General features: G+C 42.1%; 1 protein-coding gene across 1 annotated transcript; it reads right to left on the bottom strand.

The window, feature by feature from the left end:
• Positions 1 to 10071: 10071 nt before the first annotated feature.
• LOC146511993 (E3 ubiquitin/ISG15 ligase TRIM25-like) lies at positions 10072 to 17106 on the bottom strand. The gene has a single exon (XM_085171758.1). It carries the CDS (start codon positions 11533 to 11535, stop codon positions 10072 to 10074), a length of 1464 nt encoding a protein of 487 aa, XP_085027884.1. The 5' UTR covers positions 11536 to 17106.
• Between the last annotated feature and the right edge of the window lie 100 nt (positions 17107 to 17206).

Below are 17206 nucleotides of genomic sequence, written 5' to 3'. Positions count from 1 at the left end.
TCATTTGCTTATGGCCTCAACAATCTACCTAAATTAAGCTCTTTTTACAAAAATAAAATAAAATCTTGCATTTCATCGACTGTGGTGTTGACGCACTATGGTTGTGACACAGAAATAATAAAACATGAAAATAATATAAAAAAAAAACTTATCACAGCAGTGACCTCATGGCATGTGTATCAAACAGGAAGTGGTAAAGGGGTCCTCAGAGTGTAAGCTGCCCACAATCATTCCTGATTTTTTTGTACTTTTAAAAAAATCTGATGGTGTTGACAGAAACTCTGGACACGATTTTAATCACTTAAAAAATATGTAAAAACAAATTTTCAATTGCATATTTTGATATTATATAAGGCATTGACTTAAATACTTTTAATAATACTTTTAACCCTAATAATTTTACATTACTTTTAATTTTTTTTCTGTATTTTAATATTATCACACCTGCTTCTGGACAGTGGAGTTTTAAGGTACTGGTGATCTATTGTACCATTTAAAATAAATATATATGTATAAAAAATGCAAAATCCTAATTTTGTTGTGTAAACATTTCCTTGGTTTGTCTTTAGTCAGCTGGGTTAACACTTGTATGCATATTTTTAACCACAAAATTGGGTTTTATCTGGCGGACATGTTTTGTCCCTTATCTCAAGAATCACTGTTTAACACTATTGTTTATTGGACTTGCTCTTCTGTTTCTCTTTCACATTTATTGATTTCATTGATTATTATGAAATGTTGTTACATTGTCTGGGTTTTACTTCTTTACTGTATTAATGCATCAGATTTGATGTATAACTTTATTCCTGCATATTATTTTATAATATATAGTTAATTTAGGCTTTAAAGTCCTTTTGTCCTGCTTATGAACAAATCAGCTACAACGGTGGTCAGCGTTTTGTAAGTGTGGTGTAACACAAAAATTTAGATTTCCACTAAACAGGGTATTTTTTGTTGTTGCAATTTTTATACATATCTTTATATTATACACCTTAATACTGCACTCTGTATATAATCACTGTGACAGTGTTTCAAAAACTTGCACTTTAAATTCTTTACACCCACATATAAGCTACAAGATCTACAAAGCACTGTTTTACCGTTTTACTTACCATTACTTTCTTTTAGTTGTGTGAAGGGAACCTGCAAAGTAAGAATTTCGTTGCTCTGCATAACCGTTTGTGTTTTGCAGAGTATATGACAATAAACTTCTTGAATCTTAATTATGTGCTTAACAGCTGTTACATGCATGTTCAACACAACACTTTGTCAAAGTACAGAAAGAAAAGGATATACTATAGGTTACAGTGTATATCTGCCTAGAGACATATGAGAATAATACTATTATTTATGTGTCATTTTCATTACAACTAAAACATATTTAAAAAGTATTACAATACATAACCATAAATACCAAGCTGTATGAGGAAGTGATTCCTTTTATTCTTACACATCTTACACATTTTACATTTATAATAAATGTGGACTTTAAAGGCGTGTGCATTTGTGTTTATTCTCACTGAAAAGGCAGAAGAAACATAAAAAAAGTGAGTTATTAAAATCAGGTTTCAGTCTCAAATCTTCAGATTGTGTTAAGACCTCTGAAAATGTGTCTGCTCTCAAATATGAAAGAAAAGGAGAACCAGGAGAAGAAGAAGGAGGAGGAGATGAAAAGGTGAAGTGGAGGTAAGCAGGTGGCCTGTAAGCACTGAGACAAAACAAGAGGGCATTAGGAGGAGAGGGAGAGAAGTGAAGGAGCTGAGAGTGAAGATGAAAGCTGAGCTGAGAGAAAACAACAGGAGCTCAAGTACAGAGGAGGGAAAACCAGGAGGATGATGAACTGCAGATCTTTTGGTTCACAAGGACCAGAAACTCTGACAATAATTTGCAGCTCAAAACCTGAGCTGCAATGTTAGCAACAAGGCCAAAAAGCTGAGCATTAATGTGAGAAACAACATTTGTCCAGACACCGTGTTGTGCTTGTTCTTGGTCTTTCATACAGACAGTTTTGTTCATACTGTACTCTCTTTCCTATCCAGGTATAATAACATAATAATAAAACAGTTTCTTTACAGTTTTAACCTCAAAAATTTAACGAAATTCTACAAAGTTGATTCTGTAAATTTTCAATGGGAGAAACATTTAGTTGCTTGTCCTTCAGTAGCTCGACCATGCATGGAGACATTTGGCGACCTTGTTAAATGTGACATTACTGTCCACAGATTTTTGGACCCGTGCTTATTTTGATATCGTTATTATTTGATATCGTCTGCATAGTTTTGGCCCAGCCGATTTTAATTCTGTGTTCTCTAACTGGAGTGTTGTTTGGATTCATCCCAGGAGGATGTTTGCTCCTGTTGTTGTCTGTCCTGTGGATAATGTTTTGCATCATGTTTTTAATTCTTTTCTTATTCTTGATTATTTAGTGTTTATGCTTACTGGGGGCAACTGTGGTTCAGGGGGTTGGGAAGCTCAACCGAAAGGTTGCTGGTTTGATCCCCAGCTCTGTCTGCCTTGGTCGTTGTGTCATTGGGCAAGACACTTCACCCGACTGGTGTTGGCCAGAGGGGCCGATGGCGTGATATGGCAGCCTCGCTTCTGTCAGTCTGCCCCAGGGCAGCTGTAGCTGCCTCCACCAGTGTGTGAATGAATAGTGGAATTGTAAAGTGCTTTGAGGGTCTCAAAAATCACTATATAAATGCAATCCATTATTATTATTGTCAAACTTTATACATATTTTTTAGACATTCTTTTCTTCTGTCACTGAACACAAACCTGAGCATTAAAATGTTTTTAAATAAAATAAAATTTTAAAAAAATTAACAACAGCCAAATAAATAAATAAAGGTTCTTCAGATGAATTTTCCTGTTGAAAGAACCCCCCACCCCCCACCCCCTACCCTCCTAATTTGGTTGGAGATGAAAGGAGCAGAGTGATGGAGCTAAAGGGCCACGGACATCAGCTGGTTCTCCTGAGTTAAAATCCCTAAAATCCCTCAGGAGCTGAAACACACATCTTCATCCTCCTGTGCTATCCATTAAGCCCGTTCCCCAGCAGACTGGTTATGGAAGGTCCTGATGGGCCACTCTGTTTTTACTGTGAATGCACGTAGCTCAGTGAGGAAACAAAATGACCATGTTTAACTTGAGCTGTGTTACATTCAGTCACCAGCGTGCCATACTCAGCGTTCAAAGCCATTATATTCATGTTTAGTTCATGGTATTAGATCAGATATAGCTGGAACAGCTACGTCTGTAAAATGTGATGTCACTATCCCTGACCTTTGATCTTTGTCTGATTAGTGTTAGTGTTACTGTATTGAACTGTTTATATCAACCCGACACTTCCTGTGTTATTTTCAAACTAAAAGTCTTTTGTTAGGCCTTCATTGTTAAATGGAAAAAAATTATTTATTTGAAGATCTGCAGTAAATATGATTATCTGTGATCACGATATTAACCCCATGTTCCATGACAGCAGAGACTGCCCAAGAAGCCATCCTACAGGTCAACAAGAGGAGGTCTACTCATACAGATGGAGACGTGGAGATGATGCAGAGGACAGTGCAGATGGTCAAACGGGTGACGATGTGGCTGACTTTACAGTTTACTGGCTGCATCATTTTAACACTGAATCAGTAACTGGAAACCTGTGGGTACTGGGAAACTAAGCGAGTATTTAAACGTGTAGAAAGGAGTTAACATACAGACTAATGGAAACACCCATGCACCCATTCTCTGGAGCCTGTGCTTCTAGCTGCCAGAGGGCCAGAGGTGGATGGAACAGAGTTATGATTTGATGAGGAGGAACTGTGTTCCCGACAGGATTCACACTGACACAAAGCAAATAGATGAAGTGTTTGTCCCTCAGTGTTTGTCTCCCCCTGGTGGTCGCTGTCTGCAGGCGCATTCAAATCATCTAAGGCAGTGGTCCCCAAACCCTGGGCCATGGACCGGTTTATGGTTTTCAGGGTTTTTACTCATTTTTATTGTTAATACTTATTGTTTTATCATTACCTCAGTTTCCCTGTGTCTTTTCCCGTGTGTTATATATGTATATATATATGTATATATATATATATATATATATATATATATATATATATATATATGTGTGTGTGTGTGTGTGTGTGTGTGTGTGTGTGTGTGTACTTTTTGGTACCGGTACTGGTTTTATTTTGTTGTATTTATCTGCAACACCTTAAAGACCAGTCCGTAGAAATATTGTCGGACTTAAACCAGTCTGTGCCGCAAAAAAGGTTGGGGACCGCGGATCTAAGACACATCAAACTGGACAAAAAACAGATGATACTTGCTGTAACTGTCCCTGAGACAGTTAAAATAAAGTTGGTTATTTCATGTTTCTGTGATAGATTCATGCTTAATTTAGTTCATTTATTTATAAGATAAGAGGATAAAAGTTTAACATTAATTAAAAAAACATGTCTAAAATATGTGATTACAAAAATGGGTTCGTTTAATATGTAAAGTGCTGTAAAGTTTGTATGAGGTAAAGTTGTAATTGTCACATGACCAGAGTTTGGTTGAGAGCGCAACCATGGTATCGTGGAGCTAGCATGGATACATGGCTACAGATGCATCTACAGCCTCAGCGTTAATGTCATTCTGCATGTGGTCCAAGAGGCGCACACGGTATGGTTTAATGTATATTGTTTGTATAATGTTGCATACGTGTTCTACACTGGTAATGAGAGGACATTTTTGTTATATCCATTATTGTGCATTTTTTCTGTTCTGCTTGCACAAGACTGTTTATGGACACTGATATGAGAGACTGATAAGCTCAAACATTTATGTTGTAAACTTTGTGTTTCTTCAGTTTTCACGGTGTCTGAAGACAATAAGAGAGAGAGAGAGAGAAATAAATTTCTGAAGACATCAGTATGATTCGTGGCCATTCTTTGTTGGACCCCTGTAGTTACACTTGCAGTTTAGTTACTGAATGAAAAATAACAAACTGAAATTTTATTTATTTATTTTAAAAACATTTAAAAAAACATGTGGTAAACTAAGCTACTTTTAGTCTTTACATGATCGTGTGACTCACTTTGGCCAGAGTGTTTAAGAGCGTTTAATCACTAAAGCCCACTGTGTATAGAGACTAGACTTTATTGCTTTGTGCTTTTAACACATGCTGTGTTTGTGTAATAAATTCTGGTCTAAGCTCTTTAAAATATCCCTGACAAATTATAAGAAAATCTTAAAAGTGATGAAACAACCAAAACAAAAGTCTAATAAAACAAAAAGGAATACAGGATATAAAAGTATAATAAGCTGTAGTTTTTCTGCAGGGCTCTGTCTCCTCCTCGTCCACCCATTTCTCTGGATACATGGACCACTGGGACATAGTTGCTGAGAGCAGATACCAGGAGTACATCACCACATTTAAAATCAGCATGTGCTCCATCTGGAAAAATGTACTTTTTAAGCAAGTAACCACCTGGAAGTTGGCACATGGCTGCCACTAGAGGGGGCTGTGAAGTGACCCACAGAAAAGACAGCCTGTGCTGTCAGCTGTTTGTTTCTCACTGAAAGGGAGGGAGTCTTTCATTGGTTCTGTGTCTGGCAGCAGTGTAGGGTCCACGGTGTGAAGGTAGATACCAACAACAGCTTGAGCTGATTGAATTTAGGTGAAAAACAGGTCAGAGTCACACCAAATGTCATGAGGTGGAATGGACAAGTTAACTTGGTGTTTTTAATCATCTTGCATGTGTTGTTGTGTTTGTGTTTTGCTATTTTAATGTTAAGTGTTTTTATTTTTCCACTATTGAATGCTTTGACTATACTTATTGTTGACTTGTCCCCAGTGTTGTATATATATATATATATATATATATATATATATATATATTTAAAAAATTCCCCACTTGCAACTGTGGGGGGTCAATCCTTCAAGCTCGGGTCCTCTACCAGAGGCCTGGGAGCTTGAGGGTCCTGCACAGTATCTTAGCTGTTCCCAGGACTGTGCTCTTCTGGTCAGAGATCTCTGATGTTGTTCCCGGGATCTGCTGGAGCCACTCGCCTAGCTTGGGAGTCACTGCACCTAGTGCTCCGATTACCATGGGGACCACAATCACCTTCACCCTCCACATCCTCTCGAGCTCTTCTCTGAGCCCTTGGTATTTCTCCAGCTTCTCGTGTTTCTTCTTCCGGATATTGCTGTCATTGGGAACCGCTACATCGATCACTGCAGCCGTCTTCTCATGTTTGTCTACCACCACTAAGTCCGGTTGGTTAGCCACCACCATTTTGTCCGTCTGTATCTGGAAGTCCCACAGGATCTTAGCTCGGTCATTCTCCACCACCCTTGGGGGCGTCTCCCATTTTGACCTCGGGACTTCCAGGTTATACTCGGCACAGATGTTTCTGTACACTATGCTGGTCACTTGGTTATGGCGTTCCATGTATGCCTTGCCTGCTAGCATCTTGCACCCTGCTGTTATGTGCTGGATTGTCTCTGGAGCATCTTTACACAGCCTGCACCTGGGGTCTTGCCTGGTGTGATAGACCCCAGCCTCTATGGATCTTGTACTCAGAGCTTGTTCTTGTGCTGCCATGATTAGTGCCTCTGTGCTATCTTTCAGTCCAGCTTTGTCCAGCCACTGGTAGGATTTCTGGATATCAGCCACCTCCTCTATCTGCCGGTGGTACATGCCATGCAGGGGCCTGTCCTGCCATGATGGTTCCTCGCCTTCCTCCACTTTCTTGGGTTTCTGCTGCCTGAGGTACTCACTGAGCACGCTGTCAGTTGGGGCCATCTTCGTGATGTATTCTTGGATGTTCATTGTCTCATCCTGGACTGTGGTGCTGACACTCACCAGTCCCCGGCCCCCTTCCTTCCGCTTAGCATACAGCCTCAGGGTGCTGGACTTTGGGTAAAACCCTCCATGCATGGTAAGGAGCTTTCTTGTCTTTATGTCAGTGGCTTCTATCTCCTCCTTTGGCCAGCTTATTATCCCAGCAGGGTACCTGATCACGGGCAGGGCGTAGGTGTTGATAGCCCGGATCTTGTTCTTAGCGTTCAGCTGACTCCTCAGGACTTGCCTGACCCTCTGCAGGTACTTGGTGGTTGCAGCTTTCCTAGCGGCCTCTTCATGGTTCCCATTCGCCTGCGGGATCCCCAGGTACTTGTAACTGTCCTCTATGTCTGCAATGTTGCCTTCTGGTAGTTCAATCCCCTCAGTTCTGACTACCTTCCCTCTCTTTGTTACCATCCGACTACACTTCTCCAGCCCGAACGACATTCCGATGTCATTGCTGTATATCCTGGTGGTGTGGATCAGTGAATCGATGTCTCGTTCACTCTTGGCATACAGCTTGATGTCATCCATGTACAGGAGGTGGCTGACAACTGCTCCGTTCCGTAGTCGGTATCCGTAGCCAGTCTTGTTAATGATCTCACTGAGGGGCTTCAGGCCTATGCAGAACAGCAGTGGGGACAGAGCATCTCCTTGGTAAATCCCGCACTTGATGGTGACTTGTGCTATGGGCTTGAGGTTGGCCTCCAGTGTTGTCGAACGAATGTAGCTCCAAAAGGGTTTGTCTGTCATACCGAGTATATGATAGCGCTGTGCACACAGAAATAGCAAGCAGTGCAAACTAAATAATAATGATAAAAAAAATTTAAAAAAAATAAAACAAAATAAGGAAATTTTTGCTGTAATGACTTGGAGCTCTCATCGGTGCGGCTAACTTACGGCACAACTGGAAGTTGTACCATTGTTATGTACAAAATATGAGTAACTGTGATACATATATATAATAACCTTAACTGTTATATTTTCCTATTGCCTTGGCTCCCCACTGCTCAGGGTTGGGAATAAATAATTTTTCAGTGCTTCAATAATGCTATGCTTTTTTATTAATATGTGTTATAAAGTTATATAGTGTAGTATTAAGTGGACACACCCCTGGAAAATAAAGGCATGAGACCATGTGTCCTTGGGGAGTAGAAAGCTGCAGACTCTCTTTTACACTTGCCTGGGAAAATGCAGATGAGAGGGGACCATCTCTAGTGGAAAGTTACTGAGACACTGTTGTTTAGATTAGAATGAGAGAGCTTCTGTAATAAAACTGTTAGGGCACACCACCATTTGGAGATCTGTGGCAGCGTGTCATCTAGATTCTAGAAATAATAAAGTGTTAAATGGTCTACTGAGCACTGTGTTGTCTTCCATTGGATGCCTCTGAGGAATCAAAAGAACTCGGTGAAGTGTTGATATTTACATCAGTCTGTTTTTTGAAGGGTTTTCCTTCTCAGAATAACACCTACTGTCCACATATATCTGTCAAAACCAATAAAAACTTTATATTAGCTAGTCTAAGGAGCTTGGAAAGAAAAGCATCTGGACTTCTTTAAGTTGCTTGAAGCTTCTCTCATCCGAGAAGCTTCTTCAGTTCTAGACACCTGTCTTCAAGCAACTTAAAGAAGTCCAGACACTTTTCTTTCCAAACTCTTTAGACTACGATGACCTGGATAAATGTTTTAGTATTGCCCCCGCCATTCGGGGGAGTTCTGCTATTGAATGCTCTTGTTTCTTCCGTGTGTTTTGTTGTATATCTTTATAATCTAATTTTTACATCTTATGTCTTTTATACTGATGATTACTAAAAAAAAGTAATACAAAAACTCGTAATTTTTAGCATTTTTTAGGTTGTTTGAATCTTCTGAATCAGCAGATCTCCATGTGCTGGTCTGAATCTTTATGTGAGCTCAGTCTATTTTAGACAGTCAGCAATCCCAGTACTGAACTTTATAACTGGGTACAGTAGTTACTCAGCGTGAGTAAATTACTCCTATCAGGTCTCTGAGCCTGCTTGATCTGTTCCCAGGACATGGCTCGATCAGAATCACAGCAGCAGATTCCTAGACCTGGATTGGTGTTTGGGTTTGTGCATGTGAATGGAAACCTTAGACACTGCTACACTGTTGAGTAAAATATTTGGATCGATTGCATTTAGCTTGTTAAGTTTGCATTATCAGAGTTCAACCAAAAAGAAAGAAAATAGTCGGAGATGTTTTCAAGTATTTTTCTAATTATGTTTTAATAAAGATTTTAATCGATCATTACCATCGCTAAATGTTTAATACACACCTGCATCTGCTTCATGTTTATTTTATTTTCTATTTTTAAATGTAGATCAAAAATAGAAATGACATTTGTGTAAAATATATTCTGTATGTTGGTTTGTTGCATTTGAATAATGCAGACAGTATTTGGTGGGTTTACAAAAGCAGAGGGAGACAGAGTTTAAACACAAACACCTCTTTCTGTGTCCAGGACTGCAGCAGAAACAGCTTTAAACTAGCTAACAGGAACACACTTCAAACGTGTCGTTCAGTTTCCCATTTACTGTATATGCTGTGCCACGGGTCATCCTATCATCTAAGACCAGGGTCCAAGGTTCCACAATAAACTCTGATTTATTTTACACAATCAGATCATCAAATGAAAAGATCAAATAAAAAGCTTTTACTGTGACTTAGCTGCTTCAGCTTCAATGTTTATGGGTTATTGTAGATAAAGATAGATTTTTATGGTGCGATTCAAAGCTCAGGAAGTGCAGAAACAGCTCAGCAGTTAGTGACAGAGGAACTCTGAAATTCATCTTGACTTAAATATTGACATCACATGTATACTGAAGCTCAACAAACTCAGCAGATCCAGAAATATCTACCCAGAGTCCAGCATGTAGGGGCTGCGTGAAGGTGGTCTGGACTCTGTGAATGAGAGTCATGGTTTCAGAGACACTGTAGAAGCACAGAATACCATCACTGTGCTCGAGGTACACCCCAACTCTGGAGCACTGAGGAACTGAGAGGAAAGTAACAATGTTGTTGTGCCGGAACTTATAACTATTGCAGTCACACTCTAATGACCAGGATTTGTCATTGTATCCAAATTCACTATCACTTCCTGTTCTGCTAATACACTTGTATGCGACAGCTATTGAAACAAATCTTTTCCATTTCACCTCCCAGTAACAACAACCAGTCAGAATCTCTCTGCTCAGAACCTGAGCGCACTCTCTAAATCTCTCTGGATTATCTCAATATGACAGTATGGTATACCCAAATGTTACTCTCCTGTGCCCCTCAGATAATAACAGCTCTCTGTGTGCTGTGTTTGGGTCCATGGTGATTCTCTTTGAATACTGGAGGAACTCAGCTCTGGTTGTGGGCTCTACTGGTGACAGAAAAGATTGTGGTGGTGGCAAACATGGTTGCTGTTTCACTAAAGTTCTGGACTCTGTTGGAGGCTGGAGGGACGGTGGTGGTAGTGGCACCAACCATGGTTGTTGATTCACCAAAGTTATGCACTCTGTTGGAGGCTGGAGGGATGGTGGTGGTGGTGGTGGTGGTGGTGGCACCAAGTGCATTTGTTGCTTGACTAAAGTCTTGTGCTGTTCTGGTCTCAGCAAAGTTTCCCCTTCAGTCAGTGAGACCTGAGACCAGTCCTGACTCAGGATGCGCTGCAGTTTATTTACAAACTCTGCCACAGCTGCCGTCACCTCTTGGAAGTAGCTCTGAGGATGGATGTTGATGCTGACTGAATGTGTGGATTCACTGAGTCCTGAAAGTAAGGCGTAGCTAAGGAGAAACTGGCCATGATCCTCTGTACGTGAGAGCTGGTCCAGTTCAGCATCTCTCCTTCTGAGGTCAGTTACCTCCTGCTGGAGCTTTTTCTGAAGCTCTTTGGCCCGGCTCAGTTCAGTTTGTTGCTGGAATCTGATCTGCTGCTGCACATCAGAGCTTCTTTTCTCCACTAATCGGTGCAATTGGTTGAACATGATCTGGGTGTCCCTCATGGCCTTATCAGCAGAGCTATCAATGGCCTCCATCTGCTGCTGAAGGAGCTTCATGTGTTTTTCTCTGTCCTGGATTCTTTGCTGGATTTTTTGCCATCTTGGCCTGAGCTCTTTCTGCCTCTCGGCCCTCTCTGCTATTGCTGACACTATGTCGTGGCCACTATGTTCCTCCATAGCACAGACGGAGCAGATGCACTGCTGATCGCTGCAACAGAAGATCTCTTTCACTTTACTGTGAACAGAGCACAAGTTCTCCTGGAGCTTTGCCAAGGCTTCCACCAGCTTGTGTCTCTGAAAATTTGATGATTCATAGTGAGGCTGAAGGTGGAGCTCACAGTAAGAGGCCATGCACTGCAGACAGGATTTGGAGGCTTTAAGCTTTCTTTCTGTGCACACGTCACAGGCCACATCTCCAGGTCCAGCATAATGCTGAGGATGAGGAGCAGCTTGGAGTACATCTTTCTTCAGCTCCTCCACTAACTCTGCTAACATGGTGTTCTTCCCCAAGACTGGCCTCAACATGAAGGCTTGTCTGCACTGAGGACAAGTGTAGGATCCCTTCTGATCCTCTGCATCCCAGTGGCTCCTAATACAGCTCTTACAGAAACTGTGCCCGCAGGAAGTAGTCACTGGTTTGTTCAGTAGATCCAAACAGATTGAACAGGAAAACCTCTCCTTGTCAAGCTGAAGTCCTCGCTCAGCCATTTTCTCCTTTTTACAGCAGACAAAATGTGAGTCTGTTCCCTGTGCTCTGGTTTAGATATGCAGTGGCCAGGACTGTTCAGCACCTCATCACAGCAAACAGATGTAGGATCTCTGAGAGAAAACAGCACCAATAAGTTTACAGCAAGGGGAGTAGACAGAATTTATTGCCTTCCAGTAAGAGGAGCGGCTTCAGCTCTGACTGTTAATAATAAACTTGTACTGAAAAAGTTTCTAGACAGATTTCTTTGTGTAGCAAACTAAGAAATCATTCTTAAAAACATAGTGCTCTAATCTGGTCAGGAACTGATGTAAATTTCAAGCACTGAATACTAAATGGAATCATTATTAGAATTTTAACATAGTGGTGTTGGGTAAGGAAAAGATTTTATTGCACCTTAGAGAAAACCTTTGCTCAGTATCATTAGAGGACTAACGTCATGATGAATGTTAAAAAAGTGACGTTGGAATAACTCTGACCCTTTAATTCTGGTGCAGTTATAGATAGACTGACTATTGCCTTATTGTCTGGTACCCGTACTCTCAAACCATACAGGACACCTGAAGGAATGCAGTTCTACAAGCTGTCAAAGTCTACAAGCACATGTGGAAAGTACCATGCAACTCCAGGTGACTTCCTCGCAATATTCCACCCAGGATAATATCGACAGTATCAATTCATGTTGAATGACTGTCATCCACATCTTTATGTGGTGGATGGTGATAGAACCATATACATAGTGTGTATGGGTCAACCAGCATGCAGTCTGTTTCAGTTGCACCTGCTTTTTCCTCCTTACCTTCTTTTTTGTCTTAAATTTGGTATTTTAGAGTGTTTGTTTGTTTTAATACCTTTCTTTTTTCTTTCTCCAAGATGGTGGCACTGACTGTTGCAGTGTCTCATGGCTCTCCATCTCAGTACTCCTTTCTTTTGCTTCGCTTGTACATCTTTCTTGTTTGTTTGTGCACTATTAGCCACAAAAGCCACAAAAGTTCATAGCTAAGGAGGCTGGCTGTTCACAGAGTGCTGTGTCCAAGCATATCAATGGAAAGTCTAGTGTAAGGGCAAAATGTGGCAGGAGAAAACACACCAGCAGAAGAGATGACTGTGGCCTTCAGTGGATTAGCATACATAAGGTTCAAGAATCTGGCAGAGATCCGGAAAGAGTGGAATGAGGCAGCAGTCAAAGCTTCAAAACCACTTCTGAGCCTGAGCCAACGCAGGAAGCAACTCAATTGGGCCAAGAGAGAAGATGGACTGGACTGTTGGCCAGTGGTCAAAGGTCCTCTTTTCCAATGAAAGTAAAGTGTGCCTTTCATTCAGGAATCAAGGTCCAAGTGTTTGGAAGAAGACGGGTGAGAAACAGAACCCAAGCTGCTTGAGGTCCAGTGTGAAATATCCAGTCAGTCATGATTTGGGGTGCAATGTCCGGTGCAGGTGTTGGTAAACTCTGCCTTCTTAAATCCAAGGTCACCGCAACAGTAAACCAGAATGTTTTAGAGGGCTTCATGATTCCTTCTGCTGAGGATCTGTATGGAGATGCAGATTTCATCTTCCAGTAGGACCTGGTCTCTCCCCCTACTGCCAGAAGCACCAAAACCTGGTTTGGTTGCCATGACATCCCAGTGCTTGACTGGCCAGCCAACTCGCCAGACCTAAACCCCACTTAGAATCTATGGGGTATCAAGAGGAAAATGAGGTCCACCAGACCCAAAAACAAAGAAGAGCTAACAGCAAGCATCAAAGAAATCTGGGATTCCATAACTACCAGGTAGTGCCACAGGCTGATTGCCTCAACGCCACAGTGCATCAAAGCAGTGATTAAGGCAAAGGGATTCCCAAATAAAGTATTGAAGATTGATATATCATTTTGAAAATACCACATTTTGATTGATTTAATGTCATCCTAATTTCTTTCTTTTCTTTTTTTTTACCTGTAAAAACTGAGAAGTAAATTTTGATGTCTTCACAGTATTCTAACTTTTTGAAATCCTGTTTTCGTGGGTTTCATGGGCTGGTAGCCCAAATTATATACAAATAAACAAATAAGTACTTAAAATCGTTTAAGTTGTGGGCCCTGAATCTATAATCTATGAAACATCAAACATCAAATTAACATTTTGAATGGAATTATGGAAATAAATAAATTTTTCCATGATATTCTAAATTTTTTGGAAAGGGTTTGTACATTCCAATGTAAACACGGCACTCTCTATCCTGCTGAACACCATTAACAAACCGCCGCAGGCCTACCCGGACGGTGTTCACATAGTTGCAGGTGACTTTAATAAGGCCGACATAAAGACTGTCCTACCAAATTTTTATAAGCATGTCAAATGTCCCACCAGGGGAGAGAACACTCTAGGTCATCTTTACTCCAACATTAAGCATGCATATAGAGCTATACCCCCTCCCCCCTCGGCTCAACGGAGGCTCCCGCGCCAGAGGCTCAGCTGTTTACCCCGCCCGCTTCCTCTTCCCAGAGATAGCGGCGCTGACGCCGCCATAAACTGGACTCTGCTGACCAAATCCCCATGGTGAGTGAAGACTGTTTTTCTCCCGCTTCTCTGAACATAAAAAACAATACACTCACCGCCGATCTCTTCGGTGCTTCTCTACTGGACGATGACATAGACTGGGAAAACTGTTTCCATTCAGCTCCCTCTGAGCTGGGATTTATGAAGAACAATCACTGTACTTCAACACCTCCAAAGACTGTTAAGTTAAAGACTGCGGCAGAAGGGCCAAAACAATTTCTGATAAATCTGTTATCATGGTTCCTGTGTATGTAAACCCTAGGTCTGCTCATTCCAAGACTGTTTTATCTGAGCCTGCTCTTTCATTGACCGGTGTTCCTGCTCCAAGGGCAGCTCGGGCCCGGCTTTTCTCCGCACCCGTTTCAGTTCCTCAGGTGGGGAAAGCTGAGGTTCAGCTGGTCCCTACTCGGGCTCCCAGGCTGGCTGAGGCACTGTCAGTCCCTGCACCCGTACCAGCTCCTCGGGTGGGGACGGCAGCTCCCCAGCCATTGTCGGTGCTTTTTCCAGCTCCCAGGATGAGGGCAGCTCTGACCCAGTCTAACCCCACACCTGTTCTTGTTTCTCGGGTGGGGATGACTGGTGTCCAGCCACCTCCCTTGCCTGTCCCAGCATCCAGGATGAGGGCAGCCAGAATTCAGCCTGACCTCCCTAGAGGCTCAGCTGAGGCTCTCCAGCCACTGTCCTCATGCTCTGAAGGCTCAGAAGAGCTAGCCTGTCCACCGTCCAGTTCACCATCTTATCCACTCCCTCATCCACCTTTCCACGCCCTAGCATAATCTTTAGTTAGGCTAGCCGATCTATTTCCAGCTCAAGCACCAGGTTTGCTAGCCCAGGCTGTAGCTTTGTCCCCTTCGCTAACCCAGTCTTCAGCTCAGCCATTAGCCTCACCAACCTCTGCTCAGCCATTAGCCTCACCAGTCCAGTCAATTCAGTCACCTGCTGTTCAGCTTCCAGTCCAGTCAGTCCAGTCCCCTGTAGCTCAGTTTCCCATCCTCCCGCCGCCTGTGGTCCAGTCTCCTCTTGTCCAGTCTCCTGTAGTCCAGTCTATCGCCCAGTCTCCTTTAATCCAGTCCGTCACCCAATCTTCTCCTGTCCTCCAGTCAGTCCAGTCTGTGTCCCAGTCCTAGGTGTTCACCAAGTGTTTTCAGTTTCATGTTCAGTTTATTCACCTGTTCACATTTCCTGTTTTCATGTTTGCTTCCTGTGTGTTATTACTTCAATTATGTTCAGCTTTGCTCTCACTGGTCCCTAATCATCATCATTAGCCAGTGTATTTAAACCCTCGGTTTCTTTCTGTTCAGCGTCATGTCATTGATGTTGATGTTAACGTGGTCTACTCTGTACTTGTGTTCCGTTCAGCCAGTCATTTCAGTTCAGCCAGTCATCCTATGTTCGGTTCACCTGCTCGTGATAATAAACACCAGCCTTCACCTACCTGTGAGTCCAGTGTTTGGGTCCTCCTTTCCTCACCCACACGGTACTCACTGACAATGCATCCTCAAGCATCCAGGTAAGTAAATCTCCAAAGGTTGATTCTGCTTATCTGGACATAGCGTTTTCAGTGGGAGAAACATTTCGTCACTCATCCAAGTGACCTCTTCAGTCTCAGCTGACTGCAGGTTTCAATCTTATAAACAGTACATTTGCATAATGACTGAAACCAGCCCAGTGAAGGAACAATAGGCTGGGAGGTCAGTTCCTTCATCAGAACTTTGCAAATTCTCATGAGAGCAACAGGACCACTCTCAGCATCGACCAGGTGTGTTTGTTTTTGGAACTGTGTGTCATTCCACCTACTTCACATACAAAGGTCAGTACTACAGGCAGAGACATGGGTGTGCCATGGGTCCCCCAGTTTCACCCATTGTGGCCAATTTGTACATGGAAGAAGTGGGGAAGAGGGCTTTGTTATCCTACCCTGAAACAACACCAAGCCATTGGTTCAGGTATGTGGATGACACCTGGGTGAAAATCAAATCTAAGAATGTACCAGACTGTACCACATGGCTGTTTACGTTCCTTATTCTGCCATTCCCAAAGCTCCTTGTAACACTATCGACTCTGTCATAGCCCGGTTACAGACTCAGCAATGAAGTCACTTGGGTGCTATCTCGGGTGACTTCAACCATGTCACCTTGGACAATACCCTGCCAAAGCTCACAGTATGTAGCCTGTCCCACCAGGAGGGAGAGAAACTTAGATCTACTGTATGCTAATGTCAAAGATGGATACAGCTCCTCCTCCCTCCCCCCACTGACTAGGTCAGATCATAACCTGACTCACCTCATTCCCGCCTATGTGCCCATTGAGATGAGGGAACCTTTGACCACGAGGAGCATTAGGAGGTGGTCAGAGGAGGCCTGAGTGGAACTAAGGGGCTGTTTTGAGGTGCCAGACTGGGAGAAACTTTTTGCACCCACTCCACTGTTCCAGCTCAGACTGTTCATTGCTAACCAAAAAACAAGCTGTGAGTGAGTAAGGACATCAAAGCTCTGATTTGACACTGCAGTGAATGCTCATACCCCTACAGCCTTACCTGTCATCAGCATGAAATCCACAGCCACACCATAGTCTCTCCCTCTCTCTCCACATTGCACCGTGGCCTCCTATGAAAGTCAAGAACCCCTCCCCCACTTATCACTTTCATCCATGACCAGGAGCTCCGATCTGTCTCAGCTTCCCTTGCAGCCGTGCCCAAGCCACACCCAGCAACAGATATAAATTACAAGGACCTAGGGATTAATTCAGGATATAAACAAGAACAACAAAGAAAATCCAGGATTGTTTGTACCAGTGTTGGGCAAGTTACTTTGAAAAAGTAAGTAATTATAGTTACTAGTTACTTCTTCAAAAAACTCAGTTAGTAACTGAGTTACAATATTCTAAAAGTAATTAATTACTTGAAAAGTAACTATTGCGTTACTTTAGAAAAAACATTTAACCCTCTGGGGTTCAGGGTATAATTGGCCATTTTTAACCACTTTTGATTTGACCTCTACATTTTACCTTTAAAAGCTATTTACTTTGCCTTGTTTGATATCATCCTTTTCAGCACAACCTCACGTGTTGGAATTTACAGTTATGTTTTCATTTTGACATACTGTATTAACACAATTGATCTAAAATCAGACAAAAA

The sequence above is a fragment of the Neolamprologus multifasciatus genome, chromosome 9 (genome assembly GCF_963576455.1).
Source record: "Neolamprologus multifasciatus chromosome 9, fNeoMul1.2, whole genome shotgun sequence".
Classification (NCBI taxonomy): Eukaryota; Metazoa; Chordata; class Actinopteri; order Cichliformes; family Cichlidae; genus Neolamprologus; species Neolamprologus multifasciatus.
The sequence above is the reverse complement of the archived record's forward strand: the minus strand, read 5'-3'. Positions and strand labels throughout refer to the sequence as shown.

What these genes read in the sequence shown, in the direction of transcription:
- LOC146511993 (XM_085171758.1), bottom strand. Translation starts at nt 11,535, where the DNA reads ATGGCTGAGCGAGGACTTCAGCTTGACAAGGAGAGGTTTTCCTGTTCA.